Source organism: Nipponia nippon, unplaced genomic scaffold, assembly GCF_047370975.1.
Source record: "Nipponia nippon isolate SJK-2023a ecotype South Korea unplaced genomic scaffold, ASM4737097v1 scaffold_3, whole genome shotgun sequence".
In the NCBI taxonomy this organism is placed as follows: Eukaryota; Metazoa; Chordata; class Aves; order Pelecaniformes; family Threskiornithidae; genus Nipponia; species Nipponia nippon.
The window spans coordinates 38,671,826-38,687,753 of NW_028262347.1; the positions used below are offsets into that span (position 1 = coordinate 38,671,826).

The window sequence follows — 15,928 nt, forward strand, 5'->3', positions numbered from 1 at the left end:
TGAAATCCTAGAAGGGAAAGCTTCCCTGCTGCATCTGTGACTCAACCTCTGAGGTTACATCCGTGCTGCACATTTAGCCAGGTTCCTGCTGTCTGCCTACGAGCGAGCCTTCAGCCTGGATTACAGATCCCACCCAACCGGGCTCTCAAAATCCTTCCTGGCCCGGAGAGAGGGCTGCCGCACCTGAGTGAGTTGATCAGTACTAGACTAAGAGCTGCCTTCATGTAAAGGCTAGGCTTTATTCCTTTCCCATCCTCTGTTGCAGCTCAAAAATCAAACAGGATATCTTAAAGTATCTGTAGTTTCAGTGAACCTGTTTGACTTTATCCTGGACACCACAAAAGAAATACCTCACACAGCCAGTATCGTGTCAGCCGGTAGATAAAACTGCTAAATAAAAGATCACTGCAGTGTTTCCTGTCTCTCATTTGAGATTCAAATCCCTAATCTGGTCACAAAAGCAGCAGGCTAATAAATTTGTGCAACAAAGCTCAGGGCTAGGTCATAAAAGCAGAAATAAGAAAGAGTATTCAGCTGTGCAGATAATTTTCTCCTATAGAGGAAGGGGCAGAGGCAGAACTGGAACAACTGGGGAGAGGGAGAGGGAGAGAAGGCAAGCACAGCGGTGGCAGCCTTGACTAAGATGAGAGACAGAGTATGGCTGCACACCTGAAGAATTAAAAGAAACTGACTGTGAAGACGTACACTCAGAGTACTTTGCCAGTTTGATTATCTCCCCTCAGGAAAAGCAGTCTGCTTTCCCACCAGCAGCTGCTTGGAAGTAATCCGATTAACAAACAAGGATGTCAAAAATGGCACTGTTCTTACTCTACAGAAAAAACCCAAACTGTTCGCACTTAAACCCAAGAAGCTCCCCTCCACAACTCCCCAAAGCACACAGTAAGCAAAATATAGTCTATGTCATTAAAATAGTAAAGAAATATAAACTGACTGTTCATTCTGTTCAATTTCTGGATAAACATAATTATGAACCTTAAAGAACACTTTCCTCCATATTAATCAATTTTAAAATACTAATCTAAATGCTAGCGTATTTGATACTGAAATCTAGAGCCATTTGTCTAATAAAACAAAAAAATTGAGAGCAGCATCTGTTTTCTAGCAGGGGTATTATCAACTTAATGGAAATATTTATAAAGTACAAAGTTATTAATGGCATATAATTTGGTAAACTTTGATCTATAGATCTTACCAAGTCTCATTAACTGTCAATGTATGTGAAAACAGAAGATGCATTGGTATTTCCTCCAACACCTCTGTAGTTCTTTACCTGAGCAACAGAATACTTTTCCCTTAACAATAATAATAAAAAAATCCACCGTATTTTTCCAGAAAAACTAAATTTTCTCTCTGATTTTAGCACAGTATAAGCTAGTGTAATTACTTTTAAAAGAATAAATCCTATTTCCTATGCCCAAGTTATCACAACAGACACACATCACAATTTGTGGGCAATTACAGAACTCGGATCCCGTCTCTGATGAAGCTGGACAAAGGTTACGCTCTGTATCGATGAATGGTACTTCAACAGGCAACATACTGCAGGACTGGTACCGTAATTATTTCCATCCTTGAAATGAGAGACATTTTAAAAACACAAGCTTTCAGGGCAACTAATTCCTGCATCTGTCATCACATCTTATTGCCGAGTAATATGCAACCAACTGTAGCTAATCACATATAAATGGCATCTGTTACGCAGTCATGCAATATTTTATCCTATGCCCACATTGTAAAGCATGATAGATGAGTACCATTTTAAGAGGAATAAAAGGCTACTGAAAATACATATGGAAAAGTAAATTCTCATTTACTTTACTAAAATTTGGAAAATGTCTTAAATAAAACTATTTTATTTCCAATCTGTGCATTTGCATTCTCTCATATTAATAATAAAAGAATCAGTTTTACTTTCAGCTATTTAGTTCCTACAATATTTCAGTTGCAGACAGCAGGAAAGTACTTCTTTCTTCCAACAGCTTTCTCTTTGCGAATTAAAGTCAGACTGGCACTTTGTCTTTTTACTTATAGAAGTCTCATGAAGTCTCGGTGTCGATTTCAGTTACATGTTACATGTTACAAGCCCGTTTTCATTAATTACCAGATATTAAAAGCAACACAAATCGGTGCAACAAAAGTAATTTTACAGAAAAATTTAAAGGATATGGTGAGTTTACAGAATCCTTTGGTTAAATTTACTAAAAGACAAGTTACCTTGACAAAGACCACAGTACAAAAAAACATTTACAGTTTCATTATTTTTAGGATTTCCTTTAGCATTTTCAGTGTTCAGAATATAAAAGATGAAGACCCTCCCCCCTCAAGAAAACAGATAACCACAGACACTTAAGTCTATTCAAAGGCACTCCGCTTGCTTTTTGTATAAGTTCAGCAGACACCAAGTTGATATTGCTTTCATCATTCGCTGGCCTAACAGTCTCTTCAAAAGTTCATGCAACACAATAAATTATACTCGGTGGCCAAGAACAAAATTATCATGTACTTATCTGGGATATTTATTTTGCAAGTAAAATATTCACGATCTTACAAAACTCCTATTTTACCAGGCTAGACCTTTGGCCAATTTTGATTTTTTTTTCCCTTTAACACGCTGTGCCTTAAGCTTCTTTCTCTGCCTGGAATTCATCCATATCGGGTACTGTCCATGCTGGTCTAGAAGAGTTTTTTTGTTTCGTTTATTATCTATGTCCATTTTGCAGTCATCTGAAAAAGAAAGGTATTTATAGTGAGTAAAATACATGAATCTGCTTCACAGAAGCTATTTTGTTGCTAGATTCCCAAAAATGCTAAAAATATGCCTAGACACAACAGTATTTGCATGTGGAGAGCTGAAGGCTTTATACACTGAAAGCGCTTTCCAAAGCAATACAACTGCAAGCCAGGAACTTCAACAGCTGATAGTAAACATGCAGAATTTTCCCTGAAGGCCCATGTCTGGGCAAAGCACCTTATTCTTTAGTCTGCCATCTGTTCTAATACGGTGTCTCATCGTGTGTGGTCTCCATCAAAAGCTGCAACCATACAGGAAGCCATAGGCTTAGTGAAACATATGCACAATTAAATACTTTTTATGATGTAATGTTTAAGATCTGTTCCAAAAAATTAAATTGAGTGGAAGATGAAGACAGGTAAAGAAAAGAATAAAGAGAAAAGCTGAAATACGACGACAGTACAAAGCATAAGCCAGTGATGCTACATTTGCCTCAAAAAGTGAGCATGAGGTCAAGTCTAATGTATGTACAGACAGAAACAAAGGATTAATCTCTAGGATCAGGAAGACTGCCCGCGATATGGTCACTCCGAAGAACAGCGTCCCCAGCTAGCTAACACCACACGAACGTCATGTCTCGGTGAGACAACAAGGCTACTAGAGGAACACCTTGTTAAGTACAGATTTGAACTGTGCCCTACTATTTAATTTCAACCTTGTTTCCAAACCATTCTTGTGTAACTCTAAAAGCTTTATCACGAGTTTTTACAGAGAGGAAAAACCAGTTTTTTTATGTTGTGCCCGTCTGGTGTTGGAAGACAAAATTCACGAGGAAAAGGCCAACATGTTGCTCCAACAGTTGAAGCATGCTGATAGTCCACAAGGATCTGCACCACAGAGATGTGCTTAGGGAGCCCTAAAGTTGGGACATGAATACTGGCAGTCAGTAGAGAATCAGCACGGGGGCTTACTGCCCGCTGCTGGCACAACCAAAGGCTGATCCAGCAGGGACAGGCAGCAAAAGAAGTCCCAGCTTCAGAAACCTCCTGAGACATCAGAGAAACACAACACGAGGCCTTCTTAACAGCATTGTTTTCCAAATGTCACAGGAGAGATGGCCTCCAACAGCACAACACAAAAAAACCCCAACACCCCAAGAAAACCAACTGTATATACATAAGCTTCTTCTCTGATTCCTTCCTATCATATGATAGAGGTTAATCTGTTACACGAATTTTGACTGCAAAAAAGCACATCCACAATAAGTGTCACTTATTAGTAAGTGTCACTTAACTAAATGAAGAAATACTCATGGACAAAAATTACCAGTTGTTCACATAGCACAACGTTTTCATCATACTTTGCAATCTGAAGAATGCTGTAGGAATCAGTACGAAGAAGAAACCTACTGAACGGAAGTGATCCAAGGACATAAAGAAAACCTATCAAAGGGGTTAAAGACAAAGAGAAAAGGACGAAGGGAAAAAAAGCTATAAAAGTAGGTTATCGAAGCAGACAATGGATATGATTATCTTAAAACTTTGTGAGCATGCACAAATTTTTCAAAAACAGCTACAAAACCATTTTTGACCAAAAGCTAGCCAGACCTTCCGTTATTGTTTTTCCTACAGCAAACACTGGGGAAAAAAAAAAATATTCCACAGTGTGCTGTGAAAATACCTTAAAGTAACACAGGAAAATGTCCCTAATAAACACCTATATGCTTTCTTAGGCTGGAAAATTATTCACCTATCTATGGAAAGTGCACATTCCGGAAGAAGTTTTCATCTACTTCAGTCCTTGTAACGTTTAGCAATGCGAACTCCCTTGTGTCCACATAGAGTTAGTGCTGAAAAGTCCTCTCAAAGAAGACACCATTATTTTCACAAAACCTGTAGTTGTTTTGTGAAATATATATACTCTTAGGTATTTCTGAGGCTGCTATCTCTCTACAAAGGCAAAGCAAAATTGTCCACTTGTAGAAAAGCTGCCAGCAGACTTGGAAGGCGGTGCAGGAATGAGAGATAGCCAGGCATTTGCTTCTAGGTTTAAGACAACAACGTCTCCTCCAGCTTCAGCATCGGTATGAGAAGGCTGACAATGTTCCAAAACATTTTGGAAATTCAATTCTAACAATCCCATAAAGAACAACTTTTACATCTGGTTCATGCTACAAATCAGAACCACGGATAAAATTACAAATTATACTCCAAGCTACCCTTAATTGAGCAAGTATTTTTACATAGCATTCTATTTCCATTTGCAATATAGTTTACAGGCTCTGCTATTTAACCTCACAACACTTCCCTGTCTTTCCTAATTTCTGAAACACTGACAAAACTGGCTGCGTGACTGACAGTGATTACTACCATTATTCTATATCCCCACTGTGGTGTCTCAAGAGACTTCTGCATGCCACATAAAAAGCTCACATCAGCAACATCATAACAGCTTAAGTGGAATAAATTGGAGAAGCAAAAAGGACTACAATTTAGTTTGGACTGCAGTTCTGGAAAGAGAAGGTGTCTTTCTGACTCCTGTCCAGTATGTAGCTATTTAAAACCTCTGCTTCCACCTCCTGCGTTACTTCCTTTACAGATTACATCCTATTCAAGAAACAGAGAGGAAGATGGATGATGGAAGAGGATCTGATACCACTCACTCCCGCACCATGTGCAATGCAGCATTAATTAGCATGCAAAAACAGGGTCCCTACTACCCCTACCTTGAGACAGTACATTTAAAAAGGGGAAAAAAAAAACCCCACTCTATTCTTGATAAAATCTCTAGATTTAGGTCCAACTTTTATATGCATAGTGTCCTCCTTAAACTAGGAGGGAAATTATATCCTATCACCAGTTTAACAGCAACTATAACGCTGTGATTGGAACAACTGCTAAATGATGAATCCTCACTCACCTGATGTTTTCACAAAGAGATGCCTCTCCATAAGATACCACATACTTTAAAGCAAATGTTAATAAGCTTGTTCCACAAGTGACCGGATGGAATATAGAATATGTTGTGAAATAACCAGATTCAATGATTTAATAGCACTCTTTGGCTTTAAAAGACAAAGATTTGGTTTTCCAACTCGCTATTCTCAACCTGTAATAATCCTAAGTCTGATCAGGGCATTGAAAGTCACAGGAACAGTAATAAATATGCCGCAGAACGTCCGTGCACTTGGGCGGTTGCAACACAAGAACTGGTATCGTGAACGACACGCTAGAAACGCGACCGGGGGGGGGGAGAGGGGGAGGAAAAGACAGCCGGGCACCCAAAAGGCAGGCGCTGGGCCAGCCAGGGCGGCGGGGCAGCCGGCGCGGGCGCCCCGGCCTCCCTCGGGCCCCGGTCCGGTTTGCCAGCCGGGCCCTCCCCGCAGCGCCTCCCGCAGCGCCCAGCGAGAGCCCGACTCACCCCCCTGCTCCAGGACTTTCTTGGCGGGCAGGACGGTCGCCACCTCCTTGACCTCCTCCATGACGACATCCGCGTTGGCTCCCAGGATTTTCTTCAGCCTCTCCAGCTCCTTGGGCGCGTTCTTCTTCCTCTTCTCCGCCCGCATCTTCCTCTTCCATTTGCTCCTCAGGCTCTTCGCCATCTCCTGAGGGGAGGGAAGAGGGAAACAGTGAGGGCGAGGCGAGCGCAGGGCAGAGGAGCCGTTACGGCGGGGCGGGCGCCATTACCTCCGCTGCCGCCCCCCCAACGGCCGTGCGGTGCGCGGGCACGGGGCCGCCCTTCTCCCCGCTCACCCCGGCCGCGCACGAGGCCCGCCGCCCGCCCTCGCGCTAGGCCGCGCTCCCTCTTCGCGCATGCGCAGGCTGACACGCCGCGCCCCGCCGCACGGCGGCTCCTACCGTAACTCTCCGAGCCAGCGCGCCGCCACCGCCGCTCCCGTACCTTACCGTAACTCTCCCGCCGGGCCCCGCCGCCCTCCTACCTCACACTTGCGCCGCGGGCCAAGGCGGAGCAGCGAGCCCTGCGCCGCGCGCGTGGAGGGAAAAATAACCACGCATTTCGTCACGAGGAACAAAGCGAAGTTTTATTTCGCGTTACTGCCACGCATTTCTTTGTGAAACCCTAAGGCAGACGAGAGAAATCATCACACTTGCTCAAAACAATCCGCAGCCGAATTCAATAGCCTCAGTCAAGTTCCAGCAGGGAAAGCGGACGCTGTCCCCGCTTGCGGTAGGACACGGGACGTTCCCCAAGCACTGCGTCGCCTTCTGGCTAACCCCTCGCCGACAGGACAGGCGAGCGGCAACACCACTTCGACACCGAATATGAAGTAAGAAAGCCTTTCAAAATTGTTTTTACCCTGCCTGCCACTCCAGGATTTCAGCAGCTTGGAAAGCGGCGGCTGTGGCGGCGCCTCTCCCCCGTCAGCAGGCGCTTGCCTGTCCAGCAAGGGCTTACGGTGCTCGCTCCCAGTGCCCTGAAGGTCTCCAGTCCCAGCTGCAAGAACAGACTGAAGGTCTTCCCATTTTTAGCAACAACCAACCTTTTTAGACAAACAACCTTAATATACACAAGCAGATAAAATGCCGGAATCCATCTCCAAATGCTTTTTCAGAACACTGAAAGATAGGCAATAAATAATACTTAAATGAAGAACATTCCCTTTAATTGTTTTAATACCCTCCCAGCATACATAATAATCTGACAGCCCTGAACAAGAACAGAATATCTCTGTTAGAGACAGCATTCCATTTTACCAAACAAAAACTAGAAAAGATTTTAGCTTAGTAAAACATTGCACAATGATAAACTCAGGCTACCTTTATGCGGTACACACACTTATAATCCCAAAGGAAACACTTCCAGCAGCTACAGAATAGCAGAGAGAGGCTTACCCTAGAGCAATCAGAAGTTGGCAAACATTTTAATCGTGAATTATGTCAAGTGCAAATTAAGTGATTAAAAAAGTGACTGAAATGATGACAGCATGTTAACTACGTAAAACATGTACTCTAGAGAAGAACTTTAGCTACATAAAAAGCCTTTTTTTTTCCTAAGGAGGGATCAATATTCATGGAATGAAAAAGTAATAAAGATTCAGTCTCTAGAAGACAGAACTACACAGTTTGTAGATCATCCAAACATTAAGTACTTAACTTTATATACGCTATAGTCAAACCACACTGCTTTTGACTATTTTTTATTAAATGCTTCCAGTAAACGCAGCAGGTGTAAGAACAGATTGATGATGTCCAAATAGAGATTGATTGCAGCCAGTATGTACTCTTCAGGGGACAATTTGTGCATCAGCAAGTGAGTGTCATAAATAATAAACCCACAAAACAGAAGAGCTCCGGCAGCAGCGAACACCAACTCTATTGTCTCACTGTAGAAAAACAGCTGGAGGCAAATGAAACATGAAAAAAAAAGGTAAATTTAATTTTCTTTTTAATATTAAAACATTTGCATAATGATATGCCACACTTAAAACACTGTCTTTTTACTGTTATGTACATACAAATACAATATTACGATGACATTTCAATGTCCTTCTTTCATATGGTCCCCAGTCACACAATCACTTTAACTGAGTAAAAGTGCCTCCACTTAAGGAAGCTCTGGTCTCCACAATATTAATGACAACAGAAAAATTAGAAAAACAAAATACAATTAAAACCCAAATCTCCTTCCCATTCTCTCAATCAAGTAGTGGATCTTGACTGACAAATTTTGTTCATCAACACAAGTACCACTTTTACATTAGCAAGAACAGCATCCAACAAAAATCTGAATTGGAAATGAATGGTTAAAAGATCACCAGCATGATCTACAACAGTAATGGATCTGGTTAGGAATTTTCTTTCATTAAGCTATATTGCACTGCCCAAAACATTTTTGTTATACCAGAAGTTAGTTAGATTCATATTAAAGAATATTTTTTAACCTTGAACACAAGGTACCTTACCCTCAAGAAACCAGAGAAGATTAAAATCCACAAACAAGCAAAGAGGCTGAAAAAAAAAAACCAAAACAAACCCTGTGAGCAATAATGTATTTTCTTTTAAATTTTACTTAAAATCTCTTCCCTTCCTATAAAACCTCCTCACAATACATTTGATAGGTAAGTGTCCATAATTCTTATATGCCAACCACTCATTGGTATCAGCAGTAAAACTCGGTTTTATAAAGCTGTGAAAAGTTATGTCCTAAATTTACTTTTTTAAAAATATTTGAAGCAGCTCCCTTCCGTCTCAGTGAAAAAGCCAGGTAAACTAGTTTCTAGTGCAATACTATGGTTTTAAGAATCATAACCACAGGAAAGAATTTCTTACCAAGAAAGCAGAACTGCATAAAATTAATAATTTAAGATAAATAACCCCCTCACCATTCCCTTGAAGCAGGTTCTGTTGACCTGTATTCATTATTATATCTGCAAAGCTTGCTTTAAAAACAGGAAAAACTACCTTAACAACAACAAATCATCAGTATGACAACATACCCTGCTCCAAATTTGCTGAAGTCTCTCTTTGACTGCAAGGTATATGCAGTCAGTCCAAGAAATACAGCAGTAGTAAGAATAAAGGCTTGTAAGACGATGGACACATCATAGAAACTCACTATAAACAGAAAAAGTAAACTGTCATTTAAAGAGCACTACCCTATGGATTTGCTAAGTTATCTTTTGAGGAAACAGAAGTTTAAACTTTCACAGACAGGAGAAAAAAATCTTAACTGTGAACAAATAAAAGTAAATTATGTGTGAACTTGTCTTTGTACTTCAAAATCATGACCATAGGATTCACAGACCCTTTCACTAGCTAAGTTTGACATTTGTAGTATGGCTGTAGCTTCTTAAATGGAGATAACAGATCTTCCCTACTCACAATAAAAAATAAATAAAAAAAAGAAAATACAAAAAGAAAATAAGAAGTATTTTAAGCCTAGATACGTGAGATCTTAAGGAAAAAGCTATATGAATTTTTCATAATACTGAAACAAGAAAAAAAAAAAAAATCACAACACAGTCCTTTGTAAAGGCTCATGACAGTTTTGATTACAGGGTAGGAGGGGAAAGATAAGAGAAATGAGTGGAACCTTTTTCTTCCCTCCTTCCTCCTTAAGCTTTCCTGTCCCCAAATGACTTTTTTTTTGCAGGAGATCATAAGCCACAATGAAGAGGTTTCATCTTATGCTGGAAGCTACAGTGCAAGGTGATGCCATGACTTCTCCGCACACTGCCCCATCTCAACCCTGATAACCAAGTACAGAACTCTCCAAACTCAAAGTAATTCCCTTGGAGGAAACAGACAGGGGAAGACAAGGTTATTTCACTTGCAGATCAGCTCTGCTGAGAGCTGCCTCATAGGAAAGAGCATTGCAAGCCATACTGAAGGAACAGATGGCACAACTCATTGCTCACTTCAGGTTTATACAGTTTCAGTTCTGCATCAAAATCCAGTTTTCTCCCTTGATTACCTGTTTTTTGCTAAACTCATATCACTGTCATTAAAATTTTCAAACAGGGGATTTATTATCACTTTAGTCACATCTAGGAATCTCAGATGGTAATTAGTACAACATATTGGATTCCTTTTCCAATTTCTTTAATACAGACAATAGGATGGCTACCATTTACCTGTAATGGCAACTGTCAGTGCTTCCAGCAGGGTCTACAAAAAGTAAAACCAAAAAATTACAAGGACAAAAAAACCACAAAACACACAGAGACCTCACATGCAATGAGCCCCATTCTGCTACATAATCCCAGCATGCATTACATTAGCTCTCTTGTTAAATTTTTGTATATGAAAACATGTTTAATTTTCAGCAAGAAAACAGTACTCATACTGTCTTACTGTGCTGAAAGTTGTTGTGTTACATAAAAATCATACAACATAAACTGAAAATGAATGAGAGACTGCCCCTATAGAAAAATGCCATTTAGGTTTTCTACTGAAAGCACACAGCATTCTTATCACACTTCTTATAAACTATTCAAGGCGCTATAAAATTTCTCAGAGCTGCTATTAGAAATGAACTGTTTTCAGCTTTTTGCATACTTTTCAATATTTGAAATACCTTCATCCAACACTCTTAATATCTCATTAGACAGCTAAGCATCTGCATCAATTTCCTTTTCCCACTTGTCCTTCTTTTGAAACAGCTACCTTAAAATCAAACATATTATTGATGTCTGGGCTGAAGGCTAGTATAGGCCCTAAGTTTTTCTAAAAGGTAACATCAAATTAAGTTTCATTACAATAAAAGATGAGAAAAGTATCTATGGCATGAACCAAGAGGTCAGAAATAACAGAATATTTAACCCATATTTTGTTTAAACCAATTTATCACAGAGATTTGAATCCTCCTATTCCTACACAATGTAATACTTAAACTGTCATACCACAAACTCCCACACCACATTTGGCCGAACTATTACATCACTCCTTGTTACAGCTGCACTTGTTGAAAGTTTTTAAACATTTTGCTCTCCTGCAAGAGTTCTGGAGTCAGGAAGCATATAACTGCATTACGATTTAAACAGTCTATTTACTTTCACAGCAAAGCTGTCTTCCCATTGTATCACAAATACAATTTAGGCAACTCCTAAAACATCAGATTCCAATGGTGCTACTGTGACTTCTTTTCAGAAGACTGATTTGCTACATAATCCAAAATATCCAAGAGCAACAGTTAGCCCAAATTTACAAATCTGCAACATCAGGCAGGAGACTGAGATTTGAGGACAGCCCTGATTGACCTGCCTGTGTTGGAAACATGCTCAGAATTTAGCATCAAAAAGAAAACAATTAATGAAATAAACACATATGGCTGGTTGCATTTGGGTCTCTGCTAGAGGTTGTCCATAAAATAAGGTAACAAATGCCTCCTTCTTTCCTACTGAGCAGTTTCATAGGAAAATCACTGACATCAACAGAACAATGAGAGCAGATAGACATATTTATAGACACACATGAAAAAAAAAGCTTGCTCAACCTGATTCTAAGTTCTAACACTCTTCCTAAAAAGATGCTGGAAGAAACCTGAAGTAGAATCATAGAATCGTTTAGGTTGGAAAAGACCTTTAAGATCATTGAGTCCAACCATTAACCTAGCACTGCCAAGTCCACCACTAAACCACAGCCCTAAGCACCACGAGTGGATGTAGAGGCCATCTAGGAACAACTTGTGGATAGAACCTCCTAAAAATAACTCAGAACTTCGTAACTGTATAGCCACCACTAGTTTGTTTCAAGGAGTTCATCACAATGAAAGATATTCTAGCGACTATTAAAATTGAATTTATATCAATACTTACAAATCCAAAAAGCAGGTACAAATTAACAGGATGCTGGTGTCTGTAGAGGGTCAGTGCCACAATTATAGCCAAAGATCCAAACACAGATATCAAAAGCAAGGCAGGCCTGTAAAGTTTCATACAAAAAAGTCATCAAAATTAAAATAAAGTATCTGGAAGATTAAAAAACAGTTTATATAAAACCAAGTTTTTAAGTGATCACCTAGATAAAGATACTGCTCTGTATATCCAAAGTAAATGTAAAGCAAGTTTTACAATAAAACTGCTCCAAAACATACCACCACAGATAATCAGTTAAAAACAGTACAGTCACAAGTGAAGACAATTTTTTCATACTGAAGCTGAAGATTGCCCAGGAATCCATCACCTGGAGATGAACCCGTATGAAGACGAAAAACCATCTGTACTAGACTAACAGTATTAAAGTACATGTAATATTTTGCCTATTAAGAACTCCACATTCAGGGAACTGTTTTTTATAAGCACCTGAATGCAACAAACATGGGCATTAACTGCACCAAAGAAAATCAGTACTGACCAGTAAGTATCGCTACAATTAAATCATTCAAGCAGCCCTCCAAGCAAAATCTGGACCAAAATCAAACACAAAATCCCAACAGTTCTAAGGGAGCAGGACGATTTTAAATTATCATATTTAAGTAGAAAACTGTAGTTTTACAGTCTCTGTTGTATACACTATAGCTTATACTGAAACTTTCATATAGTGTTTGATGCTCCTTTTTTATTTGGGCTTCGAAGTGAAAGTAAAAGCAAAGTCTGCAAGTGCACTTGGGGGAAAACAGAAACTGGACTCAGTGCTCTCCTCCTTTCCCCAGTTTTTCTTTTTCCCTGCCCGTTCACCACAGTTTGGGTTTTGAGACTTGTTTTTTTCTCATGAAAATCTGAAAGGCAAAAAGAAGCAAGCCCACAGGAATTTTAGCAGCCTAGTTTTCAGGAAAAAAAACAAAAGAAATGGGGGAGGGAGCAAGACATGATTCAGCTTTTTGGAACAGGTACCTATAAACAACATCATTCCAAACATATTCTAAAAGCATATACTCAGACCATAAAACAAGAAATGTCAATAATTGAGATGTTCTGCAACTGATGTATAGGTTTTCATATATAAATATTAAAATAAGCACTATTAATAAAGTATTGATTAAAATAAACTTTAATGATAGTAATACAAATAAATTTTAATAGTAAACTAAGGAGAAAAATGTCAGAAACGTTATTTCCTAATCAGGTTACAAAATTTCTATTACAGAATCAAAACACAGGGTATAAAAATTATTAGGAATACTGAAGTGTTCCAGAGCGACAAACTCCATAAACTACACTTAACACAGGATAAACAGCCCCATTTCATTTGAGTATTTACCTTTCATGAACAAATGCCTGCACTCCAGTAGAGTACAGAAAAATGGCAGATGTGACTGTGGTCAAAAGAACTTGAAGGGAAAGAATGCTGTAGACTTTCCGTAGAAAAGCTGGAATAAGGAAAATAAAAATGACATCACTTTTGAGTGACACTTACAAAGTTCAACAGTAAATCAGATACAAATTTTCTGTTTGGTAAGGAACCATTAGAAATTTTTCATTCCGTGAAAAAGCACAGAGCAAAGTGGTAAGAAGCCATTTTTCCTTAAAAAACTGACACAGTATTCCAGCAAAATTACATTTATTCCTGGACATCATTATTTAAACAATAACAACAATGACAAAAGAAATACAAAAATCATTTGCAACGAATTTACTTCAGACTGTTTTAAAAACTACATGCACCTAATCTCACCAAGAAATTACTAACAGTATACCTTCTCCATCATGTTACTAGTATCTAATGGACCTAAATGAAGAAAGATGAACTTGGAAGTTCTGTGGGAGACAGAAACAGCCATAAAAGTTTAAAAAGGAAAAACTTTTACAGTAATACCTATTTCATTGACCTTCTGCCACGTTAGATATCATTTATCATTTGCAACTTACATTGTACTGAACGGATTCCTACAGATACAAGCTGCTAGAAAAAAATAAAAAAATCCCAGAATTAAGCTAACAGGCTTCATAATTCTAGAATTATGAAGAGTGGAAAGTGGTTCAGGACATACAAATATCTCATACAGATATTCTCTGTTCTGAATGGAAGGAGACCAAGTCCATTAGGCAAAATGCTCTGAAAGGAAGAATAAGCTTACAGTGAAAATCAATTCAGTCTTTAATAGCACAGCCTAAACAAGTTTAAGAGCACATATTATGAGAAGCTGAACTACCTGCTTGCAGCAGGTAAAGTTAAATATACTTGTAAGCCATGAGGGACTGGGGCCTACTTTGTTGTAATAAACTGAACAAACCTAGAAGTAGCCTGCTGGCTAGCATAGCTTTCTCCCCACATTACTAAATGCATCAGCAATTTTGCTAATGGCAATACCTCTTTCATATTTTCTATGACGCCCTTTATTTTCCAAACAAGATAAAACTGTATTTTTATAGAAAGATGTCTCCTGTATATCAGAAATATCTAATAAAAAATTCACAGCACGCAGCTGTTTTTATTCCAAGATGTATGCAAAACCACTATAACTATTTCAGCAAGGATTACTGATTAGACACCTTCTACAAGAGTATTCAATGCATTTGAGACCTGCATATTGACAGCAAAGCAATAGTTCATGGCCACTAATCTGACGCAAACGCTTCAGCAGAAGAGACAATATTTTAACACCTCACAGAAGAAATCCAAATCCCTCGGTCTCCTGGTTAAACTACTGTAATTATGGGCACCAATTCTAGCTTTTCTATATCTTATGTATCTTGTTTGGGCTTCCAAATGCATCACTCTGTGGAAAAACAAGCCTGAATCTATATGGGTTTAACCCCTCTGATAAAGAGACCTGCCCCCTGCACACCGAAATGATAAAATCCAGTCTTTCACCGGCCACTGATCTTTCTCTCACCCTCAATGCTTAACCCGGACTAACTAACGCCCTGCCTCCCCGCTCACAGCCTTTACCCAGAAGGTTAAAATATGGCGCAGAACCTGAATTCGGCTGAACGCCACAGGCGATGGGGTTGTTGGGAGCACTGGGGTGCGACCCCCCCTTGACCGCCCAGCCGGGGGGGGCAGCAGGGGCCGCTCCCCAAGGGCGGGGGGGGAACTCGTCGGGGGGCGGCCTGACTCATCCCCCTCCCCAGTCCCTACCCATGCGGATGTGGACACTGGCCGAGGCCACGTTGGTGCCATAGTTGAAGTCATCTTCGATGGAGCTCCGCGGGTAGAGCTGCTCCGCCGCCGCCATCGCCGCCCGCCCGCCAGCAACGCCGACGACCGCCTCGCTTCCGGGAGAGAAAGTCGCACCCCACACCGCCGAGCAGGGCCCTCTGTCGAGCGGCCGAGCTCGTCGATCGCGGCTGCCCGCCTTCCCAGGGGGCGCTGGGGGGGCGGCCCTGCCCCGGCGGCGGCGGCGGGCGGGCGCTGGACGGGGCGCCGGGGCCTACCCGGCCGTACCCGCCCGGCCTCCCCCGCTGTCGCTGCGGGGCGGGCAGAGTCTGCAGGGGGAGGGAGGCAGGGCTGAGGAGAGCGGCGGCGGCCGCGGGTGGCGGTGCCAACGGCTGCGGCCTAACGGCTGCCGCCGGGCCGCGGGTAGCTGTGGGAGTCGGCGTGGTGTGCCTGAGCGGGGAGTGGCCTTGGGAGGGAAGGGGCACCGCGTCCGTTCGCCTTTACGTGCGTGAGTAGGGTAGGACTGGGTTTCCTGTGAAGATCTCCTCGGTGCGGTGACATTTACCCGCCCAGGCCTGCCCTGCGCGTGATTCGGGACGGCTGGAGGAGAGGCATCGCGTGTGTTTGCCTTAAACACCATGTCCTGTGTCTGTTTTGGGTCTGAAGGGTCTGGAGA

At 40.9% G+C, this 15,928-nt stretch overlaps 2 protein-coding genes across 3 annotated transcripts; both read right to left on the reverse strand.

The window, feature by feature from the left end:
- Positions 1-1,810: 1,810 nt before the first annotated feature.
- LLPH (LLP homolog, long-term synaptic facilitation factor) lies at positions 1,811-6,604 on the reverse strand. Of its 2 annotated transcripts, none has more exons than XM_087765745.1 (3): positions 6,505-6,604; positions 6,173-6,356; positions 1,811-2,745 (listed from the first exon to the last, which is right to left on the reverse strand). In XM_087765745.1, exons 2-3 carry the CDS (start codon positions 6,351-6,353, stop codon positions 2,582-2,584), a joined length of 345 nt encoding a protein of 114 aa, XP_087621871.1. In that variant the 5' UTR covers positions 6,354-6,356; positions 6,505-6,604; the 3' UTR covers positions 1,811-2,581. The 2 variants fall into 2 exon arrangements, with proteins under 2 accessions (XP_087621871.1, XP_087621870.1); XM_087765744.1 differs by having other exon boundaries at positions 6,439-6,593.
- Positions 6,605-6,772: 168 nt separating this feature from the next.
- Positions 6,773-15,640, reverse strand: TMBIM4 (transmembrane BAX inhibitor motif containing 4). Its single transcript, XM_009463214.2, has 7 exons — positions 15,235-15,640; positions 13,414-13,522; positions 12,030-12,135; positions 10,347-10,380; positions 9,210-9,327; positions 8,676-8,721; positions 6,773-8,110 (listed from the first exon to the last, which is right to left on the reverse strand). Exons 1-7 carry the CDS (start codon positions 15,329-15,331, stop codon positions 7,904-7,906), a joined length of 717 nt encoding a protein of 238 aa, XP_009461489.1. The 5' UTR covers positions 15,332-15,640; the 3' UTR covers positions 6,773-7,903.
- Between the last annotated feature and the right edge of the window lie 288 nt (positions 15,641-15,928).